The 17,116-nt window shown below is 40.6% G+C and overlaps 1 protein-coding gene across 1 annotated transcript in view; it reads right to left on the reverse strand.

The window, feature by feature from the left end:
• The window catches only part of Ku80, a 222,945-nt gene that overhangs the window by 197,618 nt on the left and 8,211 nt on the right, over positions 1-17,116 (reverse strand). Inside the window, exon 2 of the mRNA XM_067153029.2 lies at positions 2,861-2,977. Coding sequence (XP_067009130.2) covers positions 2,861-2,977 — 117 coding nt within the window. The remainder of the gene's footprint in view (positions 1-2,860; positions 2,978-17,116) is intronic.

Consider the following 17,116-nt stretch of genomic DNA (forward strand, 5'->3'; position numbering starts at 1 on the left):
CATGTGAACAGGTCCGTTCTTCTCACGGGGCCTTTCTGAGAGCAATCTGGTGGCATGTATGACACCAGTGGTCCCATTTCCCTTCCCAAAGCCACACCAATTGCATGTGATCTTGACAATGTCATGGAAGGGACAGTGAAGAATGCGCTCAAAGGTTTTCACAGTGGAACAGAGCAGGCAGGTCGATCTGCAGTTGGTACTATTGTCAATGTCACCCTTCCCTTTGAAAATGGGAACTGTGGTACAGGTGGTCCGTATCTGGGACACTGTATCTTCTTCCAGAATGTGGCTAAACAAAGATGTTAAACATTTTCCACTGGTATGTAACCAGGACTGTTGCTTTCATGTTCTTTGCTGATCACCAGTTGGACCACTTCTGTAGTGATCAATGGAATGGTTCAGGAGACATTCTACACTCTGAACAGGTGGGTGGAGGAATTCATCCTTTGAGAATATTCCAATGACTCAGGACTGCAGCAGGATCTTGGACGACTTGATGATTTTCCAATATCTTGGGATGTGTGATGATGGAGCTGACAAAACAGAATTTCTTGTTTGCTCTCTCATGCTTGTCCCATTGCTCATACAGTTCTGCGTGGTGCTGAACCTTGGTAACTGCAATTGCTCATTTTACGGTAGACCTGAGGGACCTGTATTACTGGTGATCGGTACTTAAGTGCGAGGTCTGACAGTTCTTGCAGGCCAGCTTATTTGCTTTCATTGCAGTCTGCACAACCTCTTTCCACCACCAGACTTGTTTTGTCAGTGAATTACCTCCCAGACTTGCTTTCCCCACAGTTTCAGCCACAGCAGCAGGGACACAGTGAATAATACCAGCCCAGTTGTTCTCTATAATTTTGTTAGGATCTACGGTCCCAAAGGCCTTTACCGACTCACTATTGAGTTCAGGCAGCTTCCGGCACTTAATGTGTTCTATGCCAGACATACAGTGCTTCTTTTTCTTCTTAGTGAAATTAAGCTTGAGGTCTAGAACAAGCAAGTAGTGTAGAAGGGCAATTATGTTGGGTGTAATTACTTTGGCATTCATAACCATTTCAAGAACATTTCACCGGAAAAGCCACTAGCCTACTTGAGATGTTCGTTCATCACTATACTATGTGACTAGATGGGCAGGCAGTTTCTTAAAATAGGTTTTGGCAACTATCAAATCATATGCTTTCGTAGTCAAGAATACAGCAGCCATCAGCGTTATGGTTGCCTTAGTCCATCATGACATCAGAGGTACCTGTCTCTAATTGATCCCACATCATCATTAAGATTTCCACCACCAAGCACATGTCCACCTTTGGCAAATGATCACAGTGGGTGTCAAGCCACCCAAAACTCATCTTTCTCATCATTTGGGTATCCTGTTTGTGATGCATAGCATGAAAAAGAAAATTGCATAGCATGAGACAATGCAGATGGTAGTGTTGTTGAAGTTAAGTTTTAACAGAAAGCAACCAGTCAGTGAAGTGATTACACTGTCCCAGAACTTCTCACATACAGCCATTACAATGCCATTTTGATTTGACCTCTGCAGGTGACAGTAAATTTTGTATCCATCCCCAATGGCCTTGGCCCCTGTCAACTTCACGTAAGTGATGTCTGTTACAATTTTCTCTACACTGCACTGACACAGATAGGTCTTATGGCGATGATGGGATAGAAAGGCCTAAGAGTGGGAAGGAAGCAGCCATTGCCTTAATTAAGGGCTGCTGACAGTGGTGTTCGAACCCACTATCTCCCAGATTCAAGCTTACAGCTGCGCGCCCCTAACCGCACGGCCAACTCGCCTGGTATAGGCGATGTCAATGTGTCGAATCTTCAACATTGTTGCAAGTTCATGGCTGCAATCTGTGAGTGTACTAACGTTAACAGTCGCCAGATGTATAGTCGGATTAGCTTCTTTGGCCTACTCTGGCTTTGAGTAGGCAGCCCATGCACGTTTCCCATTTTTTCTGGAAAATAAAACATGCATCACTTCTGGAGCACGCCCCAGCATTGATTGTAATAGTTAAGTTTCAAACTGACATGACAAGCTGATGCAACGAAGAAAAGTTTCCAATCGATGTGTCGCTCCAATTCTCATTGGAAATAAAACGAAAGGTCATCCCTAATACGAAGGAGAGACTCCTTCGGCAACCGCACCTAACCTAAAGTACATACGCCATCTGATGGATTCTTGTGGCATTTCCTCCACTAAGGGACCATCACCCTCCCAATGACTATCTACTCTAATCTGTTGGACCCCTCACAGTGTTGAGTCGCTGGTTGTGCATTCAAATGCACTCAAAAACCACCACATGAATTTACTTCTGTTAAAGAAGAAAACCATATTAAGCTGTTCTGCAACAATATGTTGAAGGCAAAGTATGACATCATGAGTTATGGACTCCAGTAAAAACTGCAAGCCCACTGCTAAAGAGTAAGGTCAGTAAATTTCAATATGATTTTCAATCACCATATTTATGCACAACTAATTATGATTTTCAGAGTCACTGAGATGAAATGAAAAGGGGTATGGCTTTTAGTGCCGGGAGTGTGCGACGACAAGTTCAGCTTGCCACATGCAGGTCTTTTGAATTGACGACCGTAGGTGACCTGCACATTGTGATGAGGATGAAATGATGATGAAGATGACACATAACACCCAGTCTCTGTCCCAGTGGAATGAACCAATTATGGTTAAAATTTCCAACCCTACTGGGAATTGAACCCGGGACCCCTGTGACCAAAGGCCAGCACGCTAACCATTTAGCTATGGAGTAACTGATAGGTATGTTATTATTTTTGGTGTTTCTTACTGAAAAGTTAAAACTTTAAGACAAATCAATAGTATATAAAAAACAATATTCACCTTTCTCTCAATGATTCTCATAATACAAGATTTTGATAATTCCAGAAAAGTTTTCCCATCCTGATGCACTTCCTGCGAAACATTACGCCCAACATCCAGCACTATCACTATCGCTTCCTGGAACATAGAAATCAACATATTAATTATTAGTTATTTCAAAATATACACAAGGGGGAAATTCTGAATTAAGGGTGATAGGCCTTATAGGATTTTCTTGTACACGTTATTAGTTGCTTTCCTCCTGATATATGTACATAACACAGTGCAGTGTTTTCCCCAGGTCCTTTCAGCCACCTGTCTGTTGGTTCACTCCTTTCTTTCCATACAATATTTAAACCATTTCTTTGCTTTAATTAAAGTGACAATCACTCCTAGTAATTATACACGGGCAGATTCCTGACCCTGGTATCTCTCCTCATGACCTAGTGTACCTATGTTATTCTACATAAATACCAAGGTATAAACCATGTTATATTATACAGAGACTTAAGATGTATAGACCAGAATTAACTACGCCACAACACACATAACTTACCATAGGATACGTACATTGTTTCCAGAATAAACTTTAAAGTAAATAAATGCAATACACTGGTACTGGAAATATTTGACAAGCATGTACCAAAGAAACAGGTACGAATCACCCATCATTCTTCTGGGTGGCCAACACCTGAGGTAAGATCTGTTATGGCCGGTTGTCACAGATTGAACAGGCAATACAGGTAAATGCATAACAAAAATGATTCTGAGTGGTGCAGGATTCTGGGAAACAGAACCATGCAGTTAATTGGAAATTGTGAATAGACGAGGGGGGGGGGGTGTGTGTGGATCAAATATAAACGTGATTTTATTTTTTTATTTAAATTCATTTAGTGAAAAACACAAGGCAATTACAATTTATTTTTCCACATAGTTTCCTGCTTCGGGGAATGTATTTGTCCCAGCGTATGGGCAGCTTTTTGATGCCCTCATCGTAAAAGGAATAGGGTCGTGTCACCAGCCAGTTCCGCACAAAGTCTTACACACTCATCATCTTCAAATTCCTGCTCTCCTAGAACTTCTTTAAGCGGTCCGAACAAATGGAAATCGCAGGGCGATAAGACTGGGCTGTAAGGAGGATGATGAAGTGTAGTCCAGTGCATTTCCTGCAGCTTTGACACAGTTAGAGCTGCGGTATGGGGCCACAAAATTGTCGTGGAGGAGGACGATCTGTCGAATCGGTTGGTCTCATCTTTTGCGGTGATATGCAACCCTTGCGTTGTTCAACAGCTCACAGTAGTAAGCAGCATTGATTGTGCGTCGCTCATGCACGTCGATCGTCATCAATAACTCCTTTAACGGCATGTTTGTTTTTGTCTGTAATGGTGGTCCGAGGACGGCGATCGTGTTGCTGATTTTCCATACGTTCTCGTCCTTCTTGGTACTTTTTATGCCAGGCAAACACACACGTCCTTGACAATGTTTGATCACCGAACCGTGCAGTCAATCTCTGGCAAATTACAGCTGCTGTAACTCCTTCACGAGCAAGAAATTTTATAATTATTATGTGTTGAGCAGTGGAGGGGTTGCTCTGACATCGTGAGCGTTACTGACGAAACAGCGGGAAATATCTAACAGCACACTCTCCCCACTCCAAACAGTCCCGCCTAAGCATAGCATAAGCACGGGCCCAGTACTACCAACTGTTGATGTTCAGGAGCAAAAGTCCCGTTTATATTTGATCGACCTTCATAATTATTTTCAGATACACCTGTCTGCTGAAAAGATCTTGGGGAAAACAATGTCAGGTTGTAGATATATTGACAAGGAAACATTGTGGTGGGATGAAGAAGAGCAGTGTTTGGTTAAGGAGAAAACAGCTGGCCCAAAAGACATGGTGGAACACAAAACCCGCCGCAGATCTTATCCGGTATCATTCACTGAAACAAGATGTCAAGAGAGTGGTGGCAGCTGCTAAAACAGTCACTACCAGGCTTGTATGAAAAGCTTGACAAGCCAGAAAGAGCCACAAATGTATATGCCTTGCCAAGTCCTACAATCGTTCATCTCACGATACTGGTCATGTTCTGAACATTTCGAGACCTGACGACAAGATCCTCAGAGACCCACCAGCTATCCTTCAAAGATGGTCTATTACCCCAGCACCCGCAATGAAGATTCCCACATCAACCATGTAAGTCTGCAGCCCCTGTTCAGAATAGTGCCGAAAATATCAGCAAAGTGATGGTAGCTACCTGGGCACATTTTGCAATATTTATAAAGGGGTTGCCGGCCATTCCATCTCCCAATGGGACATAACCAAATGTCTCAGATTAGAATGAATATCACTTGTTGGAACCTTGTAAGATAACGGGAGCAATGTGGCCACCTCCTTGGCAGCCCTATCGGCTAACTAGTTTCCCACTATACCCATGTAGCTTGGGAGCCATAAGAACATGATTCTGGTGCTAGCACTCCAACACCTGGCCAGCAGGTCCTGGATCCGTTGCACCAGAGGGTGCCGAGAGAACATGCATCAATAGACTGTAACGAGCTCAAGGAGTCTGTATACAGCAGAAAGCACCAGCGTTCATTAGACAGTGTGTACCGTAGAGCTTTAAGGATAGCATAGAGCTCTGCTATGTACATACTACAGATTCCGATAGGGGAAAAAGAAACCTGTTATAATCAACAACGAACGCACAACCTATGTTTGCTTCCACCCTTGAACCATCCGTGCAAACAACTACGGAATCTGAATACCGGCCAACAACGGAGAGGAAGAGCCTCTGATGAATGGAGGGGTCCGTGTTCTCTTTTGGGCCAGTGTGCAGATTCAGGATTATATCAGGTCATCATATTAATTATGGAGGTACCTCACTTGGTCGTCTGACAAGACAAGGAACTGAAGGTACATCAAACAACCTGTGACTGCTGTCCAAATGTATACCAACCGGCTGAATTGGTTGTGGATAAGCAGCGCACAGCCGACAGTTTCCATTACAGAATATAACTAACAGCTTGGCTGTGATAGTGACTTAACTAATTCTAAGTACACTGAATAAAAATATTTTACAATTTAGTGACAATTATGTTGCTTTCCATGCCTTACACAGTTCCTACCCAAGTTTTCTACCTCCAATAACCCATCCACCTGCCCCAGCGTAAACTACCACTCCTGATTTATTTCCCTATCCTATCCTTTCTTCATTGCACGTCCTGCTCTATTAATCATCTCCTATCTAATTCAACCCCTCTCTATATATAATGCTTTAAAAAAAAATTATTTTACCTGCTTTAGTCATTATTTATATTCTGTTCCACACCTTGTTATCTTCCATTAACATCTTTGTTTTCTCTCTTTTCCTTTTCCACACTGAAGTGTGTATTATAAAATCACTTACGGTTCAGATCATTATAACATTTAAATTTATACCTTACACCACCTCCAGAACTACCTGAGCTCTTATCTTCAAGAAATCACACACTGTGTAAGTGTGTTTCTCAATTGTTCTAATATTGTGGTTTTTAACTTTTTTCTTTTCACAATTGTTTTTTATGTCAACTGTTCTGCTTCTCCAAACTTAAAAAATCTGACATACAAGATTCTATAAACATTAATATTCATTTCTATCGTCAAGTATATTAAACTGTATTGTACGATTTTGCACCTAGCAGCGTTTGCAGGCTTGAGCCTTGAACTATTTAATTTTTCATAGAGTTTCATAAACATTTGGAAGCACAGTGCCAGTTAGCACGTGTGTTTTACTACTCTCCTAGAACTTGCATCTGGCTTCATTTGTGTGATATGATCCTAGACTTCTTCAGGATTTTGGGAACTTTCAACACGCAGTGCTAATACCTAAAGTGTTATATAGTGCTTCACGAACTGCAACTGGTGAAAGATTTATACATCACTTATTGTTTTCCTGTGCACTGTTTTTCTTATTTTAAGTGATCGGCTGATGATGACCCGGAACAGTGGTCGAAACTGGTACCGGCTTGTAAACAACTAGGAATGTACCATTACATTTCTAATTCTACTTGTATCGAAAAGGTTGAACCATTATATACTTTATTTCAATTTAATTGTGGATTCATCTAAGCTTAAATGTCTAAAATGTCTAAAATTTCTTTCAGTTTGAGATTATTCAATGTAGATTATTTGAAACATAGCACTTACTATAATTTGTACCTAGAAAACCTGGTTAAAATCATCATGTTATAATTGTAATTGAGAACAACATAAGTATCCTTTAAAACTATTTACGCCATGGAAAAACAATATATTAATATTGGTGTCATATGTAGCTGTCCATCATTAAGAGTAAATCCTGTATAAGATTAGCTTAAAAACGAAAATGCTGAAGTATTATAATTTGTATTTGGCGATTTAGAATGCTGTAACCGGCATTGAACTCCACTCTTGTAGTCGTTGTATATAACCGGAATATATCAGAGGGGCTAGTTAGCACACTTGGTTTTAAGCTGGAATGCTGCCACTTGTTGTGAGTTGGTCAAAAGGGGACATTTAAACAATAACATTAGATGGTGTGTGGGTGCTGCGACTGGACTGCAGAGTGCATGTTGAAAATATCTGCAATGAAAAGACAACGTATAAGTTACACTGCTAGTAGTGTTAATTTAAGTTAAATGATCAGGATCCTGATTTGATTTTTTGAGTTGCAACTGATGGCTGATGATGCCTGACAAATGGGCGAAACATGTCCCAATTAGACAATTGTAGCAAGGATTAAGTCGTAACTATAAGTAATTACATGTATTGAAGAGGTGGTTTGTTCAAACAAATATTTGTATTTTAAGAATTATATTGAATGGAAATGATTACTTGTAATACCGTTTATGTCGATCACACACAAAGTGACACTGAGAACCAATCCCTGCGGGACTCCCATTTTCTTGAACGATACTGACAATATGCCCTCCCTACTCGGACATGGAACGGATGGAGGGACAAAAAATTTGCAATAAAAACCAGCAAATTACTTCAGAATATCCATTTATGCAAGACTGAAAGGATGCTGTTTGGCATCCTGGATAGAACTCTCCAAGAGTACCAAATGGTCAGTGGTAGAGCGGACGGCTCGAAAACCACATCGGTATTTGGAAAAAAGTTTTTTCTCCAAACATCACACAAGTCGGCAATTCACCAACTTCTCAAATATTTTACACAGACAGCAAGACAAACAGATCTGTAACTTCCTGCATACTTGGGACTTTTGTCAGGCTTGAGGAGAGGAATTACTATTCCCTCTCGCCACTGTGACGGAAACTCATCCTCTGTCCAGATTTGGTTGAACACTCCAAGAAGATATAAGAGGCTATCTTTGCTGAGGTGTTTCAACACCTGGTTAGGGACATTATCTGGTCCAGGAGTCGTGCAGAATCGCACCAACTACCATTCTAACCGATGAAGAAAAAGTAGTTGTGGAGAATGGTAGTTGTCAACCGCCATATTACAGTATCCGGTCACGAAAGCACAACTTCTAGCCAGTATTGAACATCTGATTAAGGAACTAAAGAGACCTAACCCTTTTACCAATGGCAGGCCAGGCAGAAAGTGGTATTCTTCTTTTCTCAAAACACACCCTGAACTAACAAAACAACACAAAATCTCACTGCTTCAAGGGGAAATATCACAGAAGCCCAATTACGTGCTTGTTTATCTGATGTAGAGGATTATTCAACTGAGAATAATCTCCTTCACATCAAGAATGATCAGACATGCATATGTAATTCTGATGAAAGTGCTTTTTTTCTACAACCCAAAGGAGACAGTCATCACTGTATTAGTTCTCATATTTTGTTTCACTGTTCATCTACAGGTAGGCCTACTCCTTATGATTTGTTTAAAATTGCTACAGTTATAACTAACATTTGATTTTATCAAAACATCTCCTAATCTTATTTTCATGTTTTTTGTTTATTTATTTGGTTGTAAATTAACCATTTTTCTCATATACTGGTATCATAGTAATCATTAACCTTACTAACAATGACCAACAGCTATGAACCCATGTTTCTTTTTCTTATGCTATTTGCTTTACGTCGCACCGACACAGATATGTCTTATGGCGACGATGGGGTAGGGAAGGCCTAGGAATTGGAAGGAAGCGGCCGTGGCCTTAATTAAGGTACAGCCTCGGCATTTGCCTGGTGTGAAAATGGGAAACCACGGAAAACCATCTTCAGGGCTGCCGACAGTGGGAACCCATGTTATTCTTCTTATATTTAACACTAGTGTCAATTACTGGTGCAGCAGAAGTGAATTGAAGGAATATGTGAGAAGCTGAATTGTCAATTACTGGGGCTTTCAGATAGGTTTTAAAAACAGTGTGTCATTACCTAATGTACACAAAAAATTATTTTCTTTAAGCTTAAATAATAATAATGGTCACACTCCAAAGAATATGTTGCATAGGCCTGTATGCTAATTGCTGTTTGTATTATTACCACACACACATAAAAAAAAAAAAAACAAAAAAAAAAAAAAAAAAACCAGAAACTCAAGTTCTAACAGTGTCAAAAACTGGTGCATGTACCATAATAATTACCATAATTCACTTCGAGATCCCCATTATTACTACTTAATCCCCCAACAATTAATCCATTTTCACTATCTTCCATATCGGCTCTTACTTTCACTACCTTCATGCCAACCACACTACTACTCTCAACCCTCTTACCAGAAGTTTCATTAACCTCAAAGTCACCATTTTCACACATAATCGACCTAACCTTATTCTCATGTATACTAACAAGAACATTCCTTAGGCTCAGGAAGTACACTGCGTTCCTCGGGTCAGTACAGTAAATTACCTGAAGTCTGAGTTACAATATGGCTTGAAAGAAGAGAAATGTGTTAGTCCTGAACGCTAAAATTCAAGTTACTGATGCATGTGAAAAGGACACATTATTGGACAAACAAATTGTCGAAAAGTTGAAAAGATGCAATTTACGAAGTTTTAAAGGCAGTAAGCGAAGTTAAATGTGAGTGGGTAAACAGTAGTAATTCAATGAAAAGAAAATGAAAGACAGGAAATGAAGATATAAATGAAATTGTGTGGGATTGGTTTGTTTACACAAGATCGAAAAAGTTACAATTTCCAGGCCTATGCTCCAACACAATGCAAAGGAAGTTGCTGAAAAATGACTTTACAGCATCTAACAGATGGCTGGAAGGTTTCCCGAAAAGACACTATTGTTTTGAGACTGTTTGTGGCGAGCTGGAGACATTAGTGAAGAGACCGTGACTGTGTACTCCAAGTGACCATCCAATAAGCCAACTTTAAAGGATTTATCACCTGTATCCTGCATCATACATTTTTGGTGTACGTGATTATGCATTTACTTAAATTCTTTATATAGAACCTGTTCTAAACAGTAATATACTCACAACAGAAAAATAACAAAGGGCAGGTTGAACATTATAGGCCATAACTTTGATTCCTATGGGAGCAACCTAACTATTTCTCCCGTTAATGATTTATAGTTATTTCCAACAATACAATGAAAGGACCCTGCTTGCCGACACAACATCTAGCAGTTATCTTTCAGCTCGCATGTCGGCACAATATGCTGTGAGTTGAGCACTGATTAAAAAACCCACCATCAACCACTATAAGTTGTCTTATCATGAAAGTCACTAACTTACTGGTGCATTTCTTCTTCCAAGTCTTCTTTTTCTTGTGGGGCATATATCTGCAACTATCCCCAAGTTCTAGCCCTCTAGTGCTACACGTAATGATGACATTCCTATACTGCTGATTAAAGATATCTGGGGAGCTGCTTTGGCAAAACTGCCTGAAAAAAGGAGTGTATGGAAAGACTAAAACCTTCAAGTTTGATACTCCTTCAGATTATAGTCCAGTATCCATCCTATCGTCCTTATCAAAATAGCCTGAAGGTCTAGTTCACACACAAGTTACTAAATACCTTACCAAGTATTCCCTCCTCAATACCTTCAATCTGGCTGAAGAGGACAAAGCACTACAACAGCTTTACTACAAGTGACAGATTATATCAGACATGTAAGGACCAACAAGATGTTACTGTATTATTAGATCCAACGAGCTAGAATATAACACATAAGAGTGGCTATAGCAGCTCAATTAGCGCTCAAGGCGGAGGCAAGCAACACTACGGCCGCCATGATCTAAGTGTACCAGCTAACAACAACAGCTGTGTGAGTAATCTCGCATGTGTGTCAAGTTCATCGTTGATAGAAATTATTTCATAGTTTAGGTTTATTTATTGTAGTGTGAATATGTCTACATTCTGTTTTGCATGCTTTTGTTCGAGCAACGCAGTGTCTCTTATTTCAGATAAGTTCATTTCTCTTCTATTATGACAAGTTTACATACCTCTATTGAACGATCATCTTATTTTCGCCACTGTAAAGCACAAATTCTCGTCACAGGTTCTCACTAAAAGACAAATAGCTGACTAGGCAGAGGGTAAATAACAAAGAGAGACAAGTGGTATCCCAAGCAGCAAAGTACACTCTGTTCAGAACATATGAAGAGCACTATATGTGTGCGTCCAACACTTGTCCCGTTTCTCTACGGGGTCGGATATTTAGTTAATTTTTATAGTTGTAAAATATGTTCATTTGTTTTGTGAAATATGTTTATTCGTCTGACTCTGAAAAATTGACTGGGGAAAAAGAACAACTTGTGAAAATCATTCGATACTGTAAAATTTCTTATTTTCTGTATGTGACGATATTTAGGGTTATTTAATTACTCTGCTACTTCTCCAAATGTATTTGGTTATTGTGGAAAATTTTTATTATGTAGATAACTGTATAATTAGCATCTAAATTTAATGTAATAACTTTTGTGGCAGGGTGTAGCCGCACGTATTTGTGCTGGTAAGATGATTCTAGCGATTTCCTGTTGCATCAAAAAGGAAATTTCTGAAAGCTATGAAAGGTATTTGGTCATCAGTTTTCTCTGGGTCCTCATTGGCCAAAATAAAACCCCTTCCAATTGGCGAATGTAAGAACTGCGGGTGCACTAATTGGTTATTTCTCGATTTCACCATTTCCAGCCACTGGCCACTTGGCCAGAGCCAAGCTTGTTCCCGTTGTCTTTGTTGTTAGACCGGCGAAGGAAGAAGGAGTCTCCTCCATCTGATGGGTCTCCCGGCCCTCCCAGGTAAGCACAATTTAGTTCATGTTTTGGGTTTTAACTTTCAAATGTAGTTTCTTAATTTAAATTTTCTTTACCCTCCGGAGTTTGCCCGGGATTTCTTCCATTCGCCAATTTTAATTTCAAATGACTTAATCTTCGTGGCTAGTCATACCCATTTTGTTTTAGAGGCATTCCCCTTATCTTTTTGGCTTTATTACTGTGTAGTAATTATGTAAAATTTCATTTCATTCCCCTTTTCTTTGGTTTTATTGTGTAAAATATGTAAATTTTAAATTTCCCTCAAGTCTGCCTCTAGTAGCGCTGTTTCATCTTAGCGTACTCCTGTTCAGGATAAGCTCCTTATTCTGAAGAGTTTCAGAGAAGGCAGCTACCTGATCAGGCTCGGGGTTAAGATTTTAATAATTAACACCCTTTCTGTTCCTTCTTTATATCTTAATATGTAAGTGTGGTTTGTTAACGTGTGCTCCTTTTAAAAAAAACGTATTTGGTTAAATTATTTCTGTATATTATTTTAAACTCACCGCTGTGAAACTTGTACTCTTGGTATTATGCGTCTCTCTAAATTTGCTGTGGTGTTAACCTTAACTTGCGTCATTGATGACCCTGTTATCATTTTAGTAAATGTAATGGGAGTCACCGTTAATTTCGTTTTCCTGGCAATGCAATACCTTCTCAGGGCCCGGGTAGGGGCCTAACCGCTTCCGATCTCCGTTCCTTTAGCTGTCATGTTGGATAACCTGATAGTTATATTCTGATGTTGTTTTGCAGTACTTATCGTCTGTGAGTGTTTGATTCTATTTGATATAATCTCAAAGTCTTCATTTTTCTTAATAGTGTTTTTATTATTATTAATTTTTTTTGATGCTGTGTAATCCTGAAAAGGGTTACATTAATGATGGGAGACATTAGCTGCACAAGGCATTACCGACAATTTAGAATTCATCTTCTCATCCATATGTAATACAGGAGGAAACAGAAATAATCCCAATGCAGAGCAATTCACTTGGCATACATGAACTGTTAAATGGGACAGACTGACCCATCTACAGGAAGTGATGCTTCGCTTATCTATGTACTACGGTTCTTTCTGATGACAGCACCTCTACTGATTATGACTGCTGCGCTACAAATTATAAGTCATTCACCAAGTACTCTGAAAATGTTGAGTACAAAACAGGAAATGCTATCTATGAGGTGGGAAAGAAAATTGAAAGCCATGACTCTCTGAAGGTAATCTTTGCTCAACATTCTGAAGAGAGGAAAGTACTAACTGCCTAGAAAGATTTAAAATACTTGTCTCTTTATCCAGCTCATGATGATGTAAAATTGGTACGTGGCTGAACAAGTATTCAGAAAAAAGTCACTGTCGCGAAAGTAACAAACTTCTTGTTAAAGCTACAGACTGAAATTCTCTCGTTAGTTACAGGGCAGTTGTTTTACAATAACTGTAATTTATTTACTGTTACCGAGTTCAGTAAGAAAACTCATTATGCCAGCATGACAAAACGTCTCTCAAAGCAATATTTTAAATTAGACTGCACCACAGGTATAGAGTTACTACACAAGAACTGAAAGGAGTAACCCTATGGAAGATATACACAAAATTAATACTTTTCATGGGGCAATGAATCAGAACTAGAAAATATGTATTGGTTCATGTGAATGAGAGAGCTGTTTCATAGCTAGAAATGTGACTATTAATAGAGCAACAAAAAATTCAATTTGTTTATTGCAAATTTTATTTCCAGTCTAGGCCCTATGTTATAAAAATGTTACGTGGAAAGGATGCCTTTGAAATGTATGATAATTCATTCAAGAGTATTTAATTTTCTTGGCTGTTTAGATACGCATCCTATTCCGTAATATTGTACCATAGGGCTATATTCTTCTGCATGTTGATAAATTGGAGATGTGTGGATATCTCGACATCTTTGTGATAAAATAATGATTGATTTAATAATTTTCAAACAATATATCGCTTCAAGAAAAAACAAACTGTTACGTATTTTTTTTCTTCTATTTTAAATTACAGTACATTTTGATTCTGTAGGGAGCCTCTACTTAAGGAAAACTTACAGGTATCAGACATTTTTCCGCACTCACTTACACAACGCTCCACTGACTGAGCTACATTTAAGACATGGTGGCCAACAGTTCAACTTTCTTCAAAGATGGCAGTGTGATAGCCACTCTATGTATTATATTCTAGCTTGATGTTTAGATCTCAGAAGCACCTTTGACACTGTCAATCCAAAGTAACTACTGCAGAAACTACGAGAATAAAATTTGAATATAGTATCGCTTCGATTCTTTTGCTCCTACCTTGAAAATTGTCAGAAACATGTAACAGTAGCAACTGTGATGGCAAAATAAAAACCTAGGTTAAGTGATCTTTGCATGAGGTCCTGGATAACACTCATCACCTTACCCTGTACCACAATCACGACGTCATCTGCGTATCCTTGTGTATAAAATTGTTCGTTGAGCATAGATATGATTTTGTTCACCACGAGGTTCCACAGCAGAGGAGAAAGAACTCCTCCCTGAGCACAGCCTCGGGTGGCCCTAACCGTCAGCATTTCTTCAAACAGGGTTGCTTCTATCTTCCTTCCGTCTAACATGGATTTAATCCATTTGACGACGGTTTTAGTCACCTTGCTCTTTTCCAATGCTTTGATAAGAGTCATAGGTTGTATTGCTGAAGGCTCCTATATCTAGAAATGCCGCCAGTGCAATTTCTTTATATTCTAGGCTTTCCTCTAGTTTACAAACCTACAGATGGAATGCTACTTCAGTGGATCTGCCAGGTCTATATGCAAACTAATTTTCTTGTAACATTGAGTTCAGTTGCACCGTTCTGATATATTTATCCAGAATTTTCTCCATTGCTTTCAGCATGAAGGAGGTTAAACATAATGGTCTGTATGCTTTGGCTTGAGCATAATTTGCCCTTCCAGCCTTAGGTATGAATACTGCTTTAGCTTCAGACTATGATTTCAGCACGTACCCTAAAGCTGGACTAGCTCTGAAAAAGTCCGTCAGGGCATTGACGAGTATCTCCTGTCCTTCCTCTAGGAGTATCAGAAGTATCTCATATGGCTCCGGAGCCTTTATAGGATGAAACGTGTCGATTGCCCATTTTACATGGTTATGTTTTATTATTCTGTTGTCACAGTTCCAGTCTGCTCTTCGAGCTCCGGTCTCTGTTCCAACCGTTTCTTCTTCTGTCATCTCCTCAGCCTCAGGAAAGTGACACGCCATTAGTATCTCCAGCGTGTCCCTCCCTGCCTGAGTAAATGACCCATCTGGTTTCTCCAGTGTCCTCACTTGATTTACATGTGTTGCTTTCAGAACCTCCTGAAGCCTTGTTGTTTCAGTGTGTGATTCCACTTTCTCACAGAACAGTCTCCAAGATTTTCTTTTTTCTTTCCATATCTCTAGGTCATATTCAACGAGTTTCCTATGATATACACTGACTGAGCAAATGTCATGGGATAGCGGAGCACTGATGCGCAGGTGTGTTGTCTGCGCACCACACGCTCCCTTTGCCAGCGGCATTTGTATAGGAGACCTTGTGAGCAGTGGCTGTGCATGTGACAGGTGTAACATGGAATGTCGTCGTGAGCTGACACCGTTCGAACGGGGTATGGTGGTCGGTGCCCAACGGATGGGAAGCGCGATTTCGGAAGTGGTGCAGGAATTCGGCTTCACATGATTAACCATGTCCAGGGTGTATCGTGAATGGTTGAATGCGGGTGTCACCTTCCACAACAGACGAACGACCGGCCGTCCAGCCACCTTCGATGACCGTGACCGGCGACATCCGAGACGGATTGTCAATACTGACGGACGGGCAACCGTGCAACAAATCACGGTTCAATTCAACACAGGCCATGCTAGAAACGTCTCCCAGTGGACAATCCATAGGAACATGGGTTCTATGGGGTATGGGAGCCGGCGCCGCACACGGGTGCCACTGTTAACCCAACGTCATCGGGCACAGCAACGCGCATATGTCGCCAGTCACCAGGGATGGACACTGGAACAATGGCATAACGAGATATGGTTGGACGAATCACGATTTCAACTGCACCATGCCGATGGGAGGCACCGTGTATGGCGCAGACCACATGAAGCGATGGATCCCGCCTGCCTTGAAGGTGTGATCCAGGGCGCTGGTGTCTCCGTTATGGTCTGGGGTGCATTTTCCTGGTATGGAATGGGCCCCCTAGTTGTTCTGGAAGAAACTTTAAATGGTACGCAGTATGTTGAGCTGCTTGGAGACCATCTCCAACCATTTTTGGCCTTCCAGCGCCCAGACGGTTCTGCGGTGTTTCAAGATGATAACGCGCCACCACATCGCTCCCACGTCGCCCGGGAATGGTTCCAGGAAAATGCAGCGGAGGTCCAATGACTGCCATGGCCACCCAGGAGCCCCGATATGAACCCTATCGAGCATATCTGGGATGTCCTGGAACGCAGGCTCCGTGCCATGCATCCTGCACCCATGAACAGACCAGCATTGGCGGTCGCTCTGCAAACGATTTGGTGTCAGCTGCGTCCAGAGGACTTCCAGGGACTTGTCGACTCACTTCCACAGCATCTCACTGCAGTTCGCAGGGCCAGAAGAGGCCCCACACGCTATTAGGTGACTATTCCATGACATTTGCTAAGTCAGTGTACGTCCCACATACCATTTCTAGATATTCTGTACTTTGTTGTTCCACCACCTTACTTTTTTGGTGTTTTTCTTTTCCTTGTGAGGACAGTTTTCATGGAATGAGTCTATAATGGCCTCTTCTAATAGTTCCACTGCCTCATTCAATTCTTCCTGTCCTCTCACATTAGTTGGGAATTTTTGTACAGCCTTCCCTAGAACTCTTCCGTATCTGTCCCAGTTAGTTCTTTTTGGGTCTCTGTACATCTCATTCCCACATAGTCTCGCATCTATTGCAAATTGGATGTGCTGGTGGTCTGCCAGTGATGGTTTTCCCAGCACCTTCCAGTCTTTAATAAAGTTTGCAATATACGTAATGCTTAGTGTAATGTCTATTACCTCCCTGTCTGTCTGGTCATCAGCCCAGAGGCTGGCTGGATCCTC

This window comes from Anabrus simplex, chromosome 8, assembly GCF_040414725.1.
Source record: "Anabrus simplex isolate iqAnaSimp1 chromosome 8, ASM4041472v1, whole genome shotgun sequence".
Classification (NCBI taxonomy): Eukaryota; Metazoa; Arthropoda; class Insecta; order Orthoptera; family Tettigoniidae; genus Anabrus; species Anabrus simplex.